The 20,281-nt window shown below is 50.3% G+C and overlaps 1 protein-coding gene across 10 annotated transcripts in view; it reads left to right on the top strand.

The window, feature by feature from the left end:
• The window catches only part of MYT1L (myelin transcription factor 1 like), a 406,818-nt gene that overhangs the window by 309,693 nt on the left and 76,844 nt on the right, over positions 1 to 20,281 (top strand). For 9 of the 10 annotated variants that reach the window (XM_036873928.1, XM_036873935.1, XM_036873927.1 and 6 more), the window contains 4 exons: positions 4,480 to 4,614; positions 8,774 to 8,864; positions 10,502 to 10,609; positions 14,137 to 14,348. In XM_036873928.1, coding sequence (XP_036729823.1) covers positions 4,480 to 4,614; positions 8,774 to 8,864; positions 10,502 to 10,609; positions 14,137 to 14,348 — 546 coding nt within the window. The remainder of the gene's footprint in view (positions 1 to 4,479; positions 4,615 to 8,773; positions 8,865 to 10,501; positions 10,610 to 14,136; positions 14,349 to 20,281) is intronic. The other variant, XM_036873933.1, reaches the window with a different exon arrangement.

A 20,281-nucleotide genomic window follows, 5' to 3' on the forward strand; every position in this document is an offset into this window, starting at 1 on the left:
AAGGGCATATCCCACTCCATTACATCACGAACGCAGGTTTCTTAGGGTTGATTCCAGAGTTATATTTTGTGATTACGTCTCTGAAGAGCAAATGAAATATCTGTCTGAGAAATACACAAAGCAGCTGGATAACATGACGTTTCGATGGAAAATGCATGCCTTGGAAAGACAGGGTCAGAGCCCAAGCCCATCACGTGATAGAAAATATTAGGGTGAGCCTGTGTTCTTACAGATGAACTGCAATCCGTGTGGAGTGGCGGGGGTTTAGGTGACAAAAAGTCCATCAGGGATGAAGTACGTATTTGGTAAATTGCATTGAGTAGGTGGCATCATGATTTATAAAACGATCATCAAATGGCAGTTATCGATGAAACCTCCCCCATAGAAAACACCCCCGACAGAAATTGAACAGTAACAGGATGACTGATAGCGTAAGACAAGGGCGGTGACTGCACGTTCATTATCTTAAGGTAGTAAGGAATGGGAGCCGTTTGCTACGCATGGCCTGGTGTGTCCCAGGCCCAGATCAATAGCCATCCCTTTAGTATATTCACCCCCTCACTGTTCCATTCCATCGTGAAAACAGTTATGGTGCTTGCTTTATTGGGAGACACTCAAAACCATCCACTGTGATAGTTCCATCCAGGTTTCCACCTGTGAATTTTGTGGGCACATGTTTGCATAGATCTGTAAATTCAACCATATCCATATAGAGTCACTACACCTAATATGTATATTTCCACCCTGAATGACTGACTTCATGCTTCCAGTAACAGCTGCATCCACTTTCAATACGAGGCGGATGATAATTTGACCTCGTGTAGGACCTTGTGAATATTTCAATTACAAGACTCTCAGAACCAAGTAAGAAGCAACTTCAAGGGTGAAATTGGTGATTCCCTAAATTCTTCCATATTAGTACCAAGAAGTTTTTCTGTTTTGTATATTGTCCCATTTCTGATGAATATTGAGTTTCCTTAGAATGAGGTTCAAGAATTTGGATTGAAAATCCGTTGCTACGGAAACATCAAAGGATCAGAACCTCCTTTTTCTGCGGTTACACAGGTGTGTATTCTCCTCTCCATGTGTGCACGTACCTCCAGGAGCACATTGGGCTTCGCTTTAACCAAACCCCAGTTGGAGATAAACCTTAGCCAGAGGCCAGTCGGGTTCTGGATGTGGCCGGTGCTTGGGTGCTGACCATCGTTTCAGTAAAGCAGGTGCAGGCCAGACCCTGTGAGGCTTAGGGTATGAGGAAGCGTCCTCTCTTAAAGGCCATGGAGTGAGGCATCAAGCTTGCTTTGGGTGTTTGCCAAGACCAGGAGACGCAGCTTGTGTGTCTACAACTAGAGCACAATCTCTTAGAAATCTTTAGTTGGATATTTGAGACTCACATAGGAACTAGACACTTTTAGGAAGAAATAGTGTCCTTTCTCATGGGCTGGCTCAGGTGGACAAATGTGGCAGCGTTCTGTTTGGGATTCTGCAGAGTGCATTTCAGGACTGAGTCTGGGCATTGAGAAGGCAGCGCTATACTTACTGAGGAAACACGCGGGCTCATGCGGACCCGATGTTGCCGTGCCTTCTTCGGTTTCTGTGGTTCCTTTCAACCCAGCAGCTTGCTGTAGATTTTGATTCATTTTGTTTTGTTATTCTTGCTATTTTCTTTTATTCTGTTTTTGGCAAGAAGTGGAATTCAAATCACTTGCTTCCCCTAAATAAATGGGGACAGGATGGGAACAAACAGTAAAACCCCAAAACCAGGATGTGCTTTTTTCCCCCGAAATGGGGGAAGGGTTGGGGATTTGGACTTTGCAAATGAGCTGGAAAGCACTGATTTCTGCCTCTCCCCCGTTTTTCCGGGTCTTCCTCCTCTGATCAAAGCGAATCGCCGTTTCTTATCAGTGTTTTCCACATCACTTCCAAATTTCGTTTGAAGACGTCCATAGTTATATTCAAAACCAAATAAATAAAGCCAAGCAAGGACACCAAAATGGGGCAAAGAGATGAATGCCCTCCTTATTAAAAAAAAAAAAAGTTATGTGCTCTCTTACCAACACGGACACATAGCACATCACCAATCTATTGTCAGCTTCTCTGCTACTTTATTAAACATGGAGAGAACACTCACACCAATTCTCATTCATACACAGTCTTCTCAAAATGATTTAAATTATAAATGAGTAACCTTTCCAAGAGCTTGAGCTGAAACAAAAGAAGTTCATCCCAGGGACTTCCCTGGCGGTCCAGTGGTTAAGACTCTGAGCTTCCAATGCAGGGGGTGCAGGTTCAATCCCTGGTCGGGGAACAAAGATCCCACATGCTGCGTGAAGCGGCCAAAAGATATTAAAAAAAAAAAACAAGGCCATCACAAAATGTCCTCTGTCTTTCTTCTCCTCAAGCAGCTGCCGGAAAGGGAGGAAGGGTGCAGCCTAAATACAGCACACAGTTTTTTCTAGACATTGTTGCAGGGTTTTTGGTTGAATCGTTGGCCTGTTTGCTTGCTTGGTTGTTTTGCGTTTGTTCAAAGATTTGCTTTCAAGATGAACTGGGATGGCAAGAAGGGAGAAAGCAAGGGGAGGTGAGGGTATTGGTGAAGGCAGAGGAGACCCACCTCCACCAGGACGCAGCATCGAGAGGAGAGTACACGCTTGGTGTTTCCAAAACTGCAGTAGACGAAGCCACACGGTGTTTGCACAAACCTGCACTTAACTTCAGAACACTTTCGAAATCGTGAAATAATATAATTTGTTAGGAAACTGTAAATATACTCGTGAAAAAGAGTCACTTAATGATTACTAGTAGTTATAACTTAGTGTTTTATCCTTTAAAAGTCCTTTATATCTAGTCTATAGTTTTAAATTATATCTCTAGTTTATGATCTTAAATAATATTTTCCTTGAAACTGTTACTGCGCACTTACTATTTTATATTTGCATTCATTCAGTTGTACCACTATTATTATGAAATTACTCAAAAGGCAATAAAATGCTGAGCTTTTTGGTTGCACATGTAAGAGAAGCTCCAATAAGATATTTAGAAATGAAGTCACAACAGCATAGGTTCAGATTTGTCTTCAGAGATGATTATCTATAAATAATGGTAGGAAGCAGCCGACTGTTATATCTAGGACACTACCCTCAACGCCATCACTGGTTTAAGAGATTCCAGGACCTTAAAGACACATTTCAGAGAATAGAATGTTAGCTAAAAATAAAAGGAGGGATTTTTATATAAACATAAAAGTCTTTATATATTCCTGTGAGTCCTTTGTCTGTTTCAAGTTCACATGAATGACTTGAGAAAAAAGCCCATAAAAGTTCCAAATTTTTTAAACCAATCTTTTTTCTTGATATAAAATGAATTCTTTGCCAAAAGTAAAATGTCGATTTTCCAGTGATCATGATTGGCCTGATTAATGAGATATCACTACAAAAATATTAAAGCCTTAAAGAAATTTTAACTATAACATCCCTGGGCCAAACTCCCAGTAACCACCCTCTATCGATCATCTGTGCACCTGGTTTTGAAAACTGGCTCAAAAATAGTGTTTCACACACTCACGTGACTCTTTGGTCTGGGTTTTTGGAGTTATTTTCTGCACATTTATGAACTGTGGTCAGTTCTGGATGTAGAAGTAATTTTGTTAGCAATGTCATTGCATTTCTGGCATCTGCCATTCGAGTTTTGACCAAATGTCTGCTCTGCTCCTCCCCGACGGGTGCTGCAGAGCCCATGGGCTGCCTAGAAGCGTCACCTCTTAGTTTTGTGCATGCACGCACAGCTGTCAGAGCCTGCCTCTGGTTCCAAGTACAGACGAGGAGATCAAAACAAATGATTGCTCCAGCAGCTTCTGAAACATCTTTGATTGCCCATCATCTCTGTCAGGTGGGATTTCCACCATTTCGGTCATTTGCTTGCAGTGCCTTCTGAGAGTTCAGCTGGTCTTGAGAAAAGCACTGAATTGGCGTGCTAAGGACAGTGTTGCAGGAGAAGTCTCAGCACCGGTAAAACTGTGCAACTAGTAGCACATGCAATCAGAGCGCTCAGTAAGAAAGAAGCTCTGCTCAGGAGCGCTTAAATGGCGTTATGTTTCCTGGTTGGATGTAACAAAGCGGTTGCTGAAGGATCACAGAAACGTTTTGTTCTCTGAGAAGGTCACTGTCTCATCATTATTTATGTTGATTTCTTTGAGCAACGGCTTATCATGTAACACACGGGGAACAATTAATCAAGCGTTCAGGTAGGGAGAGCGTTTTTTTTCTTTAGTATCAAAAGTAAAATATTTTATGATTCCTGATTACACCGTTTAAGGTTAAAAAATCACCCCAAACCAAAGAACTACCCACGGATGTCACAGTCTGTCCCCGACACCTGCTTTGTTTCTTTATTGATCAAGGTCTCTTCGGTTGTTAAATAATCACATTTGTCTTCAGCTGGTAAAAAATTCATTCTATTGACACCTGTTGTCGCTTTTAGATCCCTCGAGAGCAGAAAAGAAAGAGAGCAAGTGCCCCACCCCCGGGTGCGATGGAACGGGCCACGTAACCGGGCTTTATCCGCATCACCGCAGTCTGTCCGGATGCCCGCACAAAGATAGGGTCCCTCCAGAAAGTAAGTCCATGTTTCGCCAGCGCCCTGGAGCGCGCACACCTGTGACTCGTTTCTGCATCCTCCTCGCCTCTGTCATTTCCATCTCTGGTCAGTGCAACCTGACTTAGGTGTCCCCTCCTTGTCCGGGCTGGCAGCTCAGCCAGGACCAGGGCTCTACCCCGCCCCGCAGCGTCCAGCATTTCCTCGGCGTGGTCCCCGTAGACCTGCCCTGGGACCCGGGCTCACCATCCAGTGTTGCCTTCTGCAGCTTGGCCCCCGCGCAGCTGGCCGGGGCTCTGTTCCTTACTTCATTTCCAACTTGCTCTGTGACCCCGCCCCCAAGCCAGTCACTTCTCTCCTTTTCTCCTCACAAATTGTAGAACTGAATTTAGACAGTCTCTGAGCCATCCATCCAGCACTGCGCGGCTATGAATCCCTAAGGAAAATGGCCTCGGGACGTCTTTTTCCCACTTATCTGAACTTCTCCATTTCCGTGAACCAGTACTTACGTGTTACTGCATTTTACTTGTAAAATCTATTTCATGTTGTCCCGACATTTCTACACAATAAAATCTTAAGTAAGAGGGTTTAACTTGGGTGGGTTTGGATCTTACACATCCGTTTTAATTAGTTAAGTTCTGAGAATATGCCCTTGACCTATGAAGACAACTAAATTTCTTTTAGAACTGAAATGATGTGCCCTTTTTTTGTTTATCTTTCTCTCGGCATACAAAGTATGCCAACTATTTAGGTAGAGTTAGGATTGATGGCTCAGAAAAAAGGCACATTTTCAGCAATGGCTGTGTGTCAGATCCGGACTTCAAGTCTAAGGTGGTAGGCATTTTCCTCATTCCGGGAGACTCGGTTTCTACGGGGGGAAATGTCATAGCTCGGCTTGTTTGTGACAGTGACCAGCTGAGTGGTGATTTTGCTTTCCCATCACAATGGCCAGCTTCGGAAGTACAGAGAAAAGTTTGTAGCTTAGAAAACAGGTTTAGCAGAGGGTTTTCAGGTGACATATTTGTAGAAGTTATTGTGGCTCCAGCTTTGCAAGTGGCCCCTGGCAACAATAAAGCCATGTGTCTCAGACCCGTCTTGCAGGCAAAGGCGCAGCGTTGCGGCCGCAGCGGATTGGAGAGGGGCCGCGCCCGTGTGTTACATGAGCAGGGGCAGCTTGCTTCACCCACAGCAGCTTCTGCCCCAGCACCCCCTGCGGTCGGGCACCCCGCTGGCTGGCACCCATCTAACCCCAATAAACCCTGCAGGGGGTATTGGCCCTGTTGTCAGATGAGGGACATGAAGGCCAGATGGTCACCGCCTCTCCCGGGAACCAGCACAGCACCCAGCGCCCTGAAGATGCTCAGAGCTTTCCGAGCTGGTCTGAGCGGAGAACTGAGCTCAGACCTAAACCCGCCTCTGTCCCAACCCTGAGCTCATCTGTCTCCACGGAGACCTGGGTTTGACGTCTCCAGTTCAGTCTTAACAAGCTGTGTGTCGCGGGGCAGGTGACACGCTCTGTACTTCTTGTCCTCATCTACAAAGAAGGCATTAGGACCAAGCTCTAATGTTTGAAGAAGAAAGAGCTTCTTTGTGCACTTTTTCTTTGAGACATCAAAGTAGAGCATCAGTTCCTTCTCATGGCTGAACAATCCTCCTGACTCCATATTTTCACAAGAAACGTCTAAATGCAGTCACACGAGGCCCGTGTCCCGAACAGCTGCACCCCGAACCTGCTCACACAGCCCCGGTCAGATCACACCTCGCCTGGCCTTTGCTCACGTGCCGTGGGGACTCAGCTCTGACACCAGTGTTACAAACACCTCCCAGAGCATCCACAGAAAATAGTTTCTAAAGATTTACTCATATGCAATTTTTTTATAGTACCATAAAAATGTAAAAGAATTAAAGGACTCCATAGAAGATATGTCTCTCTTTTTCTACTTTTTATTTTTTAGCTTTTTCTGGGCTAGTGTCCCCCACTCACATTCTGTCCACTTGAATTCCACAAAGTAGCCTGCACCCTGTTTGAAACACACCGTGTTAGATACACAGAGGACACACCATGGATGAGACACAGCTCTGGCCTCCCCCTGGAACTCCCGACCCAGCCGAGGAGGGGGCGTGAGACAGTGTGACCGAGCTCCAGCCCCCTGCTGTGGGCATCAGGGACCGTGGCCTCCTGCAGACTTCACTGGGGCGACGCTTGCGCCGGTCCTGCGTGAGAGAGAAAACCCATGGCATTTTCTAAAAGCCGTCGTAACGGTCCACGCGGGAGACCAGGGCAGAAAGGAGGCAGTGGCAGAGGGACAGATTCAAGGAACACTCCAGAGACAGGCTGGCAGGACAGGCCATGAGAAGGAGAAAGGGAGGGAGATTGAGAAGACGTCTAGGAGTCTCCCTGGTCCATGGCAAGGGCGTTAAACCGGTCATCAAGCCAGGGCCACGTCTAACAGGGGAACGAACGCTTGGATTTTTCCAACTGAAGCTGGAAGTTGTGTGTGACATTCCCGCAGGGTGCTGGAGGGCCAGCCTGGACGCCTGGAGAAGGCCAGGCACACGGGTGGCCCTGTCTGTCCTCCGCAGTGTTAGTAGAAACGGGATGAAACTGCCTAGAGAGGAGACCTTGACGGAGGCTGAACGGCAGCCCAGATTGGGGGAGGCGCAGAGGGCGGCGTGTTTGCTGGGAAACGCTGGCAGCTGACACCCGAGGGAGAGGCGTGAGCCGCAGAGGAAGCTGGAAGCGTGTAGGCACAGAGCAGCACAGATCCCGTCCCAGGGCCGGCCTGGGTGAGGACCGAGTGGGAGTCGGCAGGACGCCGCAGGCGAGCACGGAAGGCGCGTGCCCTCCCCAGGGGAGCCTTAATAGTTGAAGAGTTTAGCATAAAAGGAAAGGAACGATGTATGTTAATTTGAGGGGAGGGTCGTGTGATGTGATAAGAAGATGATAGGGCATCAGGAAAGGATGGGGAAGGAAGGGTCATTCCCTGAAGGAAGAGGAGGAGGGTGGGCAGGTCAGAGCACAGACTGGGGAGGGGAGGAAGGGTCCCCCGGAGAGGAGACCCCAAAGCCCGCTCCAGCCGGGTCCCAGCACAGAGCGAGCCCCAGATCAGCTCTCCACAGGTGGAGCACCGACCGCCTGCACGGACGATGCAGCTGTGACAGCTGAAAAGATGAAACCAAAATGGACCTGGCCAGGGCTGAGGAGAGCAGGTGTAAGGGCCACATGGGGAGGACATAGGAGGGGGATTTCAGGGGGAAGAGGGAGGTTGTTCTGGAGATGAGAGAAACTGTAAGAAATAACAATTACGTAACGAGCTCAGGCAGATCGTGGTCACCTGGTGCCAGGTGACCCTCGCCGCAGGGAAGGTCCAGCAGCCTCGCTGCAGCTTGTGCTGTGGAGCTCGGAGACCGCTGGGCTGGGGCCCGTGTTGGGGGTCGGCTCTCTCGACCCGGCAGCACTGCTCACCCGCCAGCCGCCCCCACAGTCCAGGGCAGCGAGTGGTCACTGAGGACCAGAAAGGGAAAGACGACAGGAGACAGTCCAGGCCCATGACCATGGCGGGGAAATTGGAATGTGGTCTCCGGGCAGCGGGCAGTAGCTTTCCTGCCCTACGGACCATGCCCTCCGTCTCCCACCCGGTCTTACATGGGGGCCCGCAGAGCACTTCCTCCCTCCCTCCCTCATAGAATAAATAAGAAGGTACCCAGTTCCTAGGTGGAAAGTCATCATCTAATTATCTTCATCTAAAAATCAGGTTTGGGCTGTCTGTTTGCCCATGACCACCACACCTTCCTAATACTGCGTGCTTCCAAAGCAGAGGCATGTTTTTAAAACCACCGATCGACGTGCTGTTACATGGCTAATCACTGCTCCGTGCTTACGGCTGGGAGTTCCGCGGGGAGGCCCTTGCTTTCCTGGCCCACTGGGGACAGTTCCGTGCTCCCACACCCCGAGTCCACAGCTCCCGCCCAGCGCACCCCGCTTTGCATGCCAGAGTCAGGTGGAGACAACCTTCTTTTTCTTCCTACATGTGTTTCCCTGCCCATGCCCATCACAGACGTGTGTAGGACTGTCTGTTGTGAACTAACCCAGCCTTTGTTAAAATGATTGCATATTCTTGTGTTGGGACCATTTCTGTGTTTTAACGCTGGGCTGTTTTCTCTGCCTCTCCTTGTCAAGTTCTTGCCATGCATGAAAATGTTCTCAAGTGTCCTACTCCGGGCTGCACAGGGCGAGGGCATGTAAATAGCAACAGGAACTCGCACAGAAGGTAAGCAGAGCTCCTGCGTTCTGGGCTGCAGGGGGGCAGATCCCCGGCAGCCGTGTTCCCGTGCCCTCCGGAGGGGCGCGGCCCCTGCACGACCTGCCCCAGGGGAGAGGAGACCTGGGGACTTCTCTCAGGGAGCCAGGGACCGGGGAGAGCCGAGCTGAGCCGGCCCGGGGCGCGCGGCGAAGCCCAACGCTTAGATCCCTCGTTTGCAGACTGCAATTTCTCAGCAGTCTCCCCCCACCTTGCTGTGATGGGGTGACAGTCCCCCGGCAGGTGTCCTCCTTGAGGTCAGATCCCAGGTGGAACCACAACGGTCTGCAGCGACTCCAAGGAAAGCAGTAAAAGCTCCGTTACCTTCCAGGGGTCGAGGGGGCCCTTCCTGTCTGCCTCAGACTGGTCGGCGACTAGAGACCATGAGGCTGAGCCGTGTGTGACCCCAGCCGGCCGCCCCGTGATCCCCGCTGAAACACTGGTCATCAGCGTGGGCGTCACCAAAGTGCTGGCAGGGGTGCAAAGGTGCTGGTGGGAGAACACACCACAGGAAAGGGGGCTAAGGAGGCAGACCCTTCCTTCCTGGGCTATGGCTGCAATTACACATGCTCGGAGTCACACTTTTGCTCTGGACAAATTCCAGTTCCCTTTTCCTATCTTGTTCTGACTTTCGCTAAGTTACTTCTAATACTCAGTTCCTATCAGTTCCTTTTTTTCCCCAGTGGCCTGAAAGTGATTCTGTCAAATTTTTCTTTAACTGCCTGTAGCTTCAGCTTCACAAAGTCGCATGAAAGTATATCTAAACGGAGGAAACTGTTATAAGTTTCACTGTAATTTTTGCTTCTCCGGTAAATTTGGTTACTTGTGTTAAGTTTATAATGAATGAGGTCGCCAACCTGTGCCCTTCAGAGGCGCTCCTGGGCGCCCCCTGGAGAAGGGGGACGTGATGGTGGGTTGGCAAGGCTCCTCCTGAGCCCTGTTCACGGGATTTACAGCATCAGCTTGTCCATCATACGTCCGCAGAATCGCACGGCTTCCAGACACCGTGTGTATGTGGATTAAGCCCCTGCAGTGTGTGCAGAGACACATACAGATACACAAACAGCAGACACCAGGGTTTCATGAAGAATCAGCTTAAACACCAAAGAGCACATCTGTTGTCTCTTCCCGTAAATATTTAGTGACAGAAAGCATTTTCCTGCAGCCTCGAGATTATTCTGCTTTCCCCCTCCCTTCTGTGTCTCTTCCTGGGGAGGATGTAGACCGGCTGGTCACGCTGCACCCCCCGTGCTGTGGTCAGCAGCTGCCAGAGAGCCCTGGTTTCAGGCGTCTGAGAAACCCATCCTACCCAAGCGGTTAATTCCTCAGCTCCAGAAACCGCAAGCGTCCCACACGGCAGCGGTGTCTAAAATCTCATGTTCCCTTTAACGATACGGCCTTTGTGTTGCTGTCATTGGAAAGGACCGCGTGTCCTGCACACACGGCACGGCCGTCGGCATGGTCTGCCGGAGGCCAGGGGCAAACACCGTGATGTCCCCTGACAGGCTTGGGAGCCTGGTGCCGCCCAAGGCAGAGGAGGGGGGAGGCGATGGGGGTGCTGTCGGAGTGCCTCGGAGGAGACACTCAGATCCCTCCTGTCATTGCAGCCTCTCCGGATGCCCTATTGCCGCAGCGGAGAAACTGGCAAAGGCCCAAGAAAAGCACCAGAGCTGTGACGTGTCCAAGTCCAACCAGGCCTCGGACCGAGTGCTAAGGTACCAGACCCACATTCGGGATCCGTCCACGGCCGTCCCCAGGGGCCAGGCGCCCTTGCTCCGTGAGGGGTGGCCGTCCTCAGTGGGAGTGGAGGGGAGCCGGTGCAGCTACAAGACCTCGCCGGGGTCACGACCCTCACCTGCGGCTCCATCCTGGGGCTGTGCGGGGGCAGGGCTCGTCACCCCCGGGTCTCCCTGACCCCGTGTGACCGTTCGCACGAGAGAAGCAGACAGAGCTGTGTCTGGCTTTCTTTCTGGCCCTGACGCTTCACGATTCTGTAAAGGCTGGCTGAAAGGGAGGCTTAGAGAGTTCATGAGGTGCCCCCAGTCGTTTTACCTCGGTTTGGAGGCGAGGGCACCGCTCCAACCTGCGGGGTGGGCTTCGTGTGCTCGAGGACGTCGGGGTAACATCATCCCCTCCCCCGCGCACAGGGAAGCCTCGTCCTCAGGTGCTCCCGGCAGGCGGGCGGGATGGTGCCATTATCCCCCCTTGACGAGCGAGGAAACCAGGCGCAGAGGGGTGAGAGGCCCTCCCGGAAACCACTCGGTCACAGGTGGCGAAGACGGGGAGGCCGCAGGCGTTACCTGCTCGCCCCCCTGGACAGTTAGGATGGTTTTCAGGAGCGCAGGTGGAGGCGGAACCCTCTCTTCCCTCAGCGCTCATTTCTGCGTGTTCCCTTCAAGCCCTCATCCACGTGCAAACTGTGACCACCTCCGTGTATCCTGCCTGTTTAGTCAGTGTCACACCAGCAGCTTCCTCGTCTGTGTAATCATACCTGTCATCCTCATAGCTGCTGGTACCCGCTGGGGGAGGCGCCACCTGTGCTGGGACCGGGCTCTGGCCCTGAGGCACTTAGTGTGATTCCAACTTTACTGTTAAAAGGAGAGCAGTAAACACACACACACACACACACACGCACATGCACAACTTTGCTTCTGTTAAATTATTTCTTTGGGATAAATCACTTGGAAGAAACCACTAGGCAAACGATACAAACACTTCTTTGGTTTTTTCCTGTATTATTTCCCATCTTTCTGAAAGGAATTTACCACTGTCATTAAACTCCTTTTTATCTCACAACAGAAAAGTTAAAATCTTTATAGAAAATGAGAAATATTTCTCTAGACAAAAATAAGAAAATAAAAACCATCTATGATCCTACCATTTAGAGGTAAACCCTCAATCAAGTCTGGGGCGCGTTCCTCTGGCTATTTTTATGCGTGGGCGTTGCTGACCTAACCTGCCCCCAGGGTGCCTGTAACTCACTCATCTTACAGGTGCGCTGACACCAAATACATGACAGGCCCTCCCTGAGGGCCCCCTCAGCCCACTCTTGGTTACTGGGAGCATGACAACCTCCCCCCAGGCCCCCGGGCTGTGTGCATTTGAGAAGGAATAGTTATTAACCAAAGGAAAGTTTGAGCAAAGGGAGAGAGAGTTGAGGCTGAGGACTTCTGTTAATTTCCCTCCCCCACTGGGGCCAGACCCCCGAGAGCTGCAAAGATCCCCGTGCCCACATCCTTCTGATGTGGGGTGGCCGCGAAGTGACTAACGCCTGTCCTGGGATCCGTATCAAGCTTACTTTCCACTGAGGAGCTCCGTTGGCCGCTTGACACGGACAAGATACGTCTGAAATGGCAAACATCACCTTGTTCAGACAGAGCCTCCGCTCTGATCCCGAGCCTGTACTTCACAGCCTGGGACCCTTTCTTCATGTCATGCAGTGGGAAACCTTCTGTCAAGTGACAACAGAACAGAAGATCGTGGGCCAAGACTTGTGCAGCTGCAAACAGTTTTCTTCCCGAGCCTCCGGCTGCGTGGTGGGGAAGCAGCGTGGGGACAGGCCCGGAGGGAAAGAAGGACCCCTCCCACCGCAGGGGAGGCGTGGGGCTCGGCTCTGCAGACCTCCGAGGGCTCAGCTCAGGCACTGACGTCCCGGCCGTGAGCCAGGTCTGGAGGACCTGGTGTCCATCCCCGTCACCTTCACATTCCCCGGGATGTCTCCGCGCAGGGGACGCTCATTCAAGGCGGGACGACAGGAAGACAGGAAGGAAGGAAGAAAAAAATAATTTCAACCAACAGTTCAATTACTTAAGATTTTAAGAGTCTTTAGGCAGATTGTCTAACAGGAAGCCGAGACTTAGGTGAGGGCTACGGGCCTGCCCAAGGCCACACCCGCTCTGCCGCCTCCCAGCTCCCCGCCTCCATCACCTGCTCCGTTTTGTCACCAAGTGTCCCTTCCCGATGCCTCTGCTCCAGCGCACCGTCCATTGGAGATGGTCCCAACCTCCTGAAGGCTCAGAGGTCATGCCTTCCCCGGCCCAAGTCCTTTGGCCTTGCCTGCTGGACAAATGGACAGAGTCCCAATCTGGTCCCACCCAGCCTGTCTCCCGCTGTTCCCCCAGAGATGTTCCCCATTGTTCGACTTTCCTGGCGTGTTTCCTACACCACCCTGGATCTTAACCTTGACAAACGCCACCTTCTCCCTTGAAACTGAATGGAATCTCATGGCCGGGGGTGTCCTCCATTCCCCAGGATTCTCAGAAGCTCGGGCTCCTAAAACAAGATCACATTCCAGGTGACCTCTGAAGGCAAGGCCTACAGCTTCATTCATTTATGACCCCCCCCACCCCGCCCATTGCCTGGCAAAATGCCTCAAATAATAGACGTTTAACTAATCGTTACATCATTTGGTTGATTTGAGAAGAAGTAAATAGGCTAAATTAATGAAATCAAAGTAAATGGGTTGGTAACTTGATAAAGTTATTAATGTAAGGGGAAGTTTTAGGTAAAAACTCTAAAGGAATCTCTGCACTACTTTCTGTAAATCTAAAATTATTTCAAAAAAAGTTAAAATATTCTGCCTACGAGATAGATAGATGGACACACAGAAGAAATAAGATAGGATATTAATGCATATGTAATTGAGAGTTCTTCCATTTAAATATTTTATTCCAAAGTATAGAAAAATGAATGACTACCAGGTAACAATATTGAGAGTGCATGTTAATATTTGTCAAAATACATCACTACGTGTTCCGTTTTATCGTCCAGCAGGATATGTTTTTATCTAGCTTCATCTCCACGTCCTTAAGAGTATTTCTTTCATTTCCTCATATTTTGTTAAGGGAGTTTCTTATTAGCTCACTTCACCGTGTGTAATGCTTACTCTCTGCAACCCCTGCAAAAGAAAACGCACGGATGTGAGATTCTTTCCCACGTTCACATCTCATATCTTCATCGTACATCTCCAGACTCTGAAAAGAAAAAGAAAAAAGGGCAAAAGGTTAAGTATTTCATTTTCTGTTCTTTTTACTTCTGAAGTTGGCATCTAGGCAGATAGCTGATTTGAGGTTATATCATTACAGCACACTTGGGTTCTTCTCAGGAAAATGGAATTGGGATTTTAGCGAGAGGTCTGGTTCCTAACACAGCTAAGCAACGAGGTGCTCTGATTTTAAGACCAGCCGTGTCTCATGCGCAGCCATGAGAAAGCCAGCTGTGCACTGTCTCTTTTTGCTTCCAGGCCCATGTGCTTCGTAAAGCAGCTCGAGATCCCTCACTACGGCTACAGAAACAGCGTCCCCACCACCACGCCTCGCTCCAACTTGGCCAAAGAGCTGGAGAAATATTCCAAGACCTCGTTTGAATACAACAGTTACGACAGCCATACTTATGGCAAGCGGGCCATAGCTCCCAAGGTGCAAACCAGGGATATATCCCCCAAAGGATATGATGGTAGGAGGTGCACCCTCTTATACATGAGAGTCACGCTTGCCGTTGATAATGTTGTTATTGTGTATATCCATTTCCTACAAACTGCTGGAGCATGGGGGTCACTCGATTGGCAGCAAGGAAAGCACGCTGGCAGCCTAGGCTGGTTCCTTCAGCCCCAGGTGTGGGAGAGCAGGCCCTGGGGGAGGGAGGGCGACGCCCTTCCCCCGTTATCCCCAGAGCAGAGCAACCGGCCGCTGGCAGGACGCAGGGGCAGACAGCCGTGGGCTCGTCTGCTTCATGCTGCTGCTGAGATGGTGTCCTCATCTTTACTAACTCCCTTGAATAGATGCCCCAACACAGACAAAACCAGGAGAGCCGGGGGTAGATGCCCAGGGCTCTTGGATTTCGTGAGAAGCTCTGTGTTCCCTCCCTGTTCTCAAGCTGGGATGCACGTCGCATTCATCTGGGGAGACTTTTTAAATTTTCATGCCCAGGGCGGCACCCCAGACCAAGTAAATCAGACTCCCTGGAGGTATTCCCTGTGTGCAGCATTTTTAAAAAGTCAGCCAGTGATTGTAACATACAGCCAGGGGTGCACAACTCCCGCGGGTCCCACCGGCCTCCTTCCAGTGGGCTCGGACCCAGGTGTGGGCCCTGGGGAGCCCCCTGTCCTGGCTTTGTAACTTTGTCACTGGCCTCACTTGTAGCTGCCACTACGAAAATAGAACCCATGAAACAGATAAACACTGCGTGCTTCACGGGACAAGATCGTTTACTTTAACTCATGCATATGTGAACCCACTACTGGGGTGTAAACTCTAAACAGACTAGGTCTCATTTCCTCACAGAGCTAACTTGGTAAGTAGTTGAAGCACAGAGGGGAAGACTGCATTTCTGTGATTTTACTTATTTATCTAACCACGCTTCTACTTTAAATCCTAGGATATATGGACTTAGTTGGCAGATTTTACCAGTGGGGATGTGGGTTGTATGAGTTGGGTGATTCAGGAGTCTCATCTTGGTGTTCACCAGCAGAGGTGAGGAGAGAGGGTTTGAAAGATCTCGGAGCTGCTCTCTGAAAAAGATATTTAATTAAAATCACAACACTCAAAAAAAAAAAAAAAACATTTAAATTGAATGCTTGGGGAGTTCCAAAACCTTTTTACAATTCTACATTATTTTAGTCATTCTTTGCCTTAATAACAATTAATTTGTATGGTGAATGAAATGGAATATTTCTTTGATGTATCTCAGCTTGATTACCCTTGCATGTATCAATTCTAAATATATAGGAACAAGGCTGGAAGTGGGAAAAGGGAGTGGCTTAGGGTATAACAGAAAATAATTTGGGTTTTTTGCAATAACAATTTGCCAATTTCAGGCTTTGTTATAACTTCATTCATTTGATTGCAAATGAGTGATCAGAAGAATTTGAATCCACATAATTAAGGATTGTGCTTGTAGGATTCCCAGTTCACTGACGTTTTGTAGTGATCTGATGGGCACTTTCGCCAGGTGTCATTGCTACATACATGTCTTGTTGCTGCTGTCCTGTGAGACCCGATTTCCTTCACCCCGTTGCTCTGGCTGGATCTGGGTGAAGTCGTGACCAGGAGGGCACGTGTCTGGTCCCAGTGCGCTTCCTCAGCTCTCCCATTTAGGAGCCATGTGGTATTAGATACATTAGTTTTCCTGTGTGGTAGTTTCGTCAAGAGCAGAGGTAGCGATCGGTCCCCGCCTGCTGGCCGCGTGCGGCTGTCGCGAAGCTCAGCAGACAAGGCTAAAGAGGGGAACTCACGCGTGTTAGTATCACTGGCATCATTTCTCACCCCCGGAAAAAACACCTGTTGTTGGAAACAGGCAGAGCCCTGCTCTTCAGGTGACCCACAAATAAACAAGAACACAGAACAGAAACTTCAATGCTAGATCTTCGAGAAACTAAGAAAAAGGGAAAGTCAGACTTTACGACAATCTACTGAGAAGAGAACAGACAACTCCATTCCTCTTCCACAAGATCCACAGTCAAAACAACAAGGGACGCGCCCACTAAGGATGAGATGGGTAGGCTTAGGTTTCTTGGGGGTTGTGAGCTGGGGAGAGCCATCCCTGTGCCCGGGTGACAGGCAGTGGACACCACAGAGTGACCGGTGTCTGCAGTCACCCCCCAGAGGGCTGTCCCCAAGGCTTGCCTCAGGTGCACAGTGAACTGGGCCATTGCTCCCAAAGAAAAACAGTGAAACGAGCCTCCTGTGGGGCAGGGGAGCATAACGCCTGGGAGCGAGGAGCAGGGCCTGGACGTGCACAGGGGGATAGAAAAGCAGGACCCTTGCCTCAGGCTCTGGGCGTCATCCCTCAGCTTCCGCCAACTGTGATCAGAAACACTCAGCAAACATTGATTTATCCACCTGCATTCTTCCAGACACTCAATAGTTGCTATCTGTCTGTCTCATCTACCTGTCTGTCTATCCACCTGTCTATAGATCTATCCCTCCATCCGTCCACCCGCCCACCTATCCATCCCTCCATCCATCCATCCACCATCCCTCCATCCATCCATCCACCATCCCTCCATCCATCCATCTACCATCCCTCTCTCCATCCATCCACCACCCATTCCTCCATCCCTCCCTCCATCCATCCATCCATGGGCCCACCTATCTATCCATCATCCATCTATCCATCATCTCTCTCTTCTTTCTTTCTCTATAACAAGTTTCAAGGAAGAGATTGTGGGTAAAGAGAAGACAGTGAAACACGTACTCAGGCACAGTGAAGCAAGGCGTTCATTCTGCCTGGAGGAATTAGCATGAGCTTTACCAAAGTGGCAAATTTTAAACTTGGTCATGAAGCTTGAGTGGAAATTACTAGAGGGCAGGAAACCCACAGGTGAGCGGGAGCTGCCAGCAGGCTGGTGAGGCTGAACTTTAGATGCCCGAGAGGAGGGACAGGGGCACCCTGAGGCGGCGTGGAGACAGCTTCGGGTCGCCTGCCTCGGGGAGGAGGACACAGACACTTGGGCAGGAGGTGATGCCCAAGGGAGGCCGGCAGCCCCTGCCCCCGGGAGCCCCAAGCCGGCACCTCCCCCGCCTCTCCCCCCATGTCTGTGTTTTATGGTGAGCTAAGAATGGCCCTTCCATTTGAAAACAGATGGAAAACAACAAAAGAAGGAGAATTAGAATCTCAGTGTTCAGAGCAGTTTTACTGGCACAGGGCCACCTCCCCCGTATGGCCGGTGGCTGTTTCCCAGGACGACAGCCGGGTGTGCGGTCCCAGCAGAGACCCTGTGGCCGCCAAGGCTCGACCGCTGCCAGGCCCTTCACAGAAGAATTTTCCGGGTGGGTCTAAGCCATCTCCGCTGTGTCTCTGGGCAATTTATCACCACCCTCAGGCTTTGTTTAAAACCTAGAAGTTCCCAGCCCTGAACGGGCCCCTCTCGTGAGCCCCTCTTGGTTATTCCCAGCTTCTAAATTCTCCTGAGCTCAACACTTCTTGATCATCTTTGAAGCCCCGTCTGCTCCTCCAAAGCCTTGTCTCTGATATGCCCACTGCGCCCACCATTGTCTGCCCTCCCCTGGTCCAGGCCTCATCACCAGGTGGCCCGGGCTGGCCCTCCGGGGCCCCAGGACCCATCCTCTGGGCTGGGCCTCCCGCCCTCCCCCACCCCCTGCCACCAGGCCAGCTTCTCCTGGGAATACCTGCCCTCCCGCCCCCGTTCTCCTGCTCCATGCTCTCCCACATTCACCTCTGCTTCCAGAAGCTTCTCCCCCAGCCAGATCTCTCGGACAGACGCCCGCCCGCACTCAGCGGCCTCCTCCCAACCTCCTCAGAGCTGCTTGTGCAGAATGAGGGGCACAGGTGCACGCTCCTGAGGGTCAGCCCCGAACCCCACAGGCCGGTGCCAGCAGGGCAGACAGGAGAGTGCAGAGAATACTCAGCCAGTGAGCGCGTGCGAGACCAGCCACGGATCCGGCCTCTGACTAGACACGATAAACCGCGCGAGCAAACTGCCTTCGGGGTCACCGAACAGGACATTCTCATGAAGAAGCGGCTTTCATTCCGCTTAGGACTCTGCATCTGTATCTCAGTTTACTTACGGGAAAGCACAGCCGTGGACCCACGTAAAGAATAGGAGCCGCTGCTACAAGTTACGCGGCGTGGACCCCTGAGCCCAGCCCGACCTAACGGGGCCAGGCCCCACCTGCTAGCGCAAATCCTCGGGAGGCACACCTCTGGGCTGTGTTCGGTTGTGTCTGCTTTTCGTGGAAATTCCGATTGGAAGGACACAGTCATCTACTCCCGACAGGAAATGTTATTTCAGAAGAACGTGAGACGCACCCACTTAGTAAGACTCTTACAGGCAGAGTAGATTAATAAGGTGGAAGGTGGTTGTTTCATTTTTCTCATTTGTCATATTTCGTCACTATAAATCCCATGTCGCTTTTCTTTTTCCTGCACGAGAGGGCAGGGTACCTGAAGAGGTATCTCTCAATACGGTGTAAGGTCGGGAGGACCTCTGATGTTGTAAATGCAAGGGTGTCATTGTAAAGGAAAGCAGTTCCATCGCATGAGTTCAGTGATGTGCTGGTGTCTGGAGGGACAGTAACACATTTTGTCTGCGGATTGATTGGAAAAAGTTTTGACTGAAAATAGCTCTGTGCGTGGAAAGAAAAAGAAAGTGCGTTTTGACTTTGTTAAAGGGTGAGGGGCTTCCTCAGTTCTGGGCAGGAGGTGGTAAGAGCAGCAACGGCCTTCCAACGCCCCACTGCTCTGCGGTGCCCCATGGTGTCCACGCAATGAGCCCCAGAAACTGTGACAGGTCATAAAAATTACTGACACTAACGGTTTCGTAAATATCTTACAAACAGGCGATAATTATTAAAACCAAAGACCTTCTTTACCGGAGAGATTTGAAGTATAGAGACTCATTTTCATTTGGAACAAAGTGGTACATGATTGATGGCCCTTAGTGAAAGGATGCTTGTGAAATTAATGCTGTCCTCACTTTCCTCCTGGGTCGCGTGAGCTGACAGGCCCATCAATAAATTGTCCAGAGTTCCATCACCTGCTAAAATTCTGGACGAGTCCCATCAACTCAGCGTAATCCAGGGGAAGTAGAATCTTTTGATTTAAATGTTTGGTAAAGAAGAGGTACTTTCCAGAACTTTGCTGCAATTTGCTGTGTAGACACATGCGTCCTGTTTACTTTGCTTTAGGAACTGAATTTCCTTCATTTCAAAACAAAACTTTTTCCTTATTTATGTGGACCACATTTCTTTTACCGACCCAGTGTCTAGCCCTCACTAGGGGAAAAAAATCCCTCATAAGTGTTAGATCATTTCTCCCACAGTTTTTATATTCCTATTTTTATAACAAAATTGTAAACGATGTAAAGCCGCAAACTTTAGTCAATTTGGAGAGTCTTGTGAGCTGTGGAGTGGCCTTGCTGCCCTGGTCAGTTTACAGAACCCAGTGGGCAGGTCCCCCTGCACGCCGCCCCCAGCCCCGGCTCCCCGGTCTCTGCTCAGACGTGAGACCCCCGTCTCCCCACTGCTCTGGCTGTTGCTTTGACGTGATGCTTTCATGGAGGAGAGAGGAGGGAAGGACAGACACACGGACAGTGTGAGGACTGGTCCTCAGGGCTCAGCTGACTCTGATTAGCAGAACAGAAGTAACTCCCTTATGAGTTACTCTTCGCGTTGGGCGGGTTTGAGGGTGTGGAAGTGACCTCCGGGTCCGTGCGAGGGGCAGCGACAAGGCGACAGCTTCCCTGAGGCCGCCGTGCGCTCAGAGCATTGCCAAGCCACGTCCTTGATGTCAGGAAAGCTTAGTCTTCCGTCCAAGGTCAAAAGGTATCAATAGTGAAAGCTTAGCTCTTCTCTCACTTGTATAGGCATAGGGTGCTTTGGGGCAGTTCTTGGTGGTGCTGTGGTGACCAACCGTGATGTCTGTGGGGT

Source organism: Balaenoptera musculus, chromosome 13 (genome assembly GCF_009873245.2).
Source record: "Balaenoptera musculus isolate JJ_BM4_2016_0621 chromosome 13, mBalMus1.pri.v3, whole genome shotgun sequence".
NCBI lineage: Eukaryota > Metazoa > Chordata > Mammalia > Artiodactyla > Balaenopteridae > Balaenoptera > Balaenoptera musculus.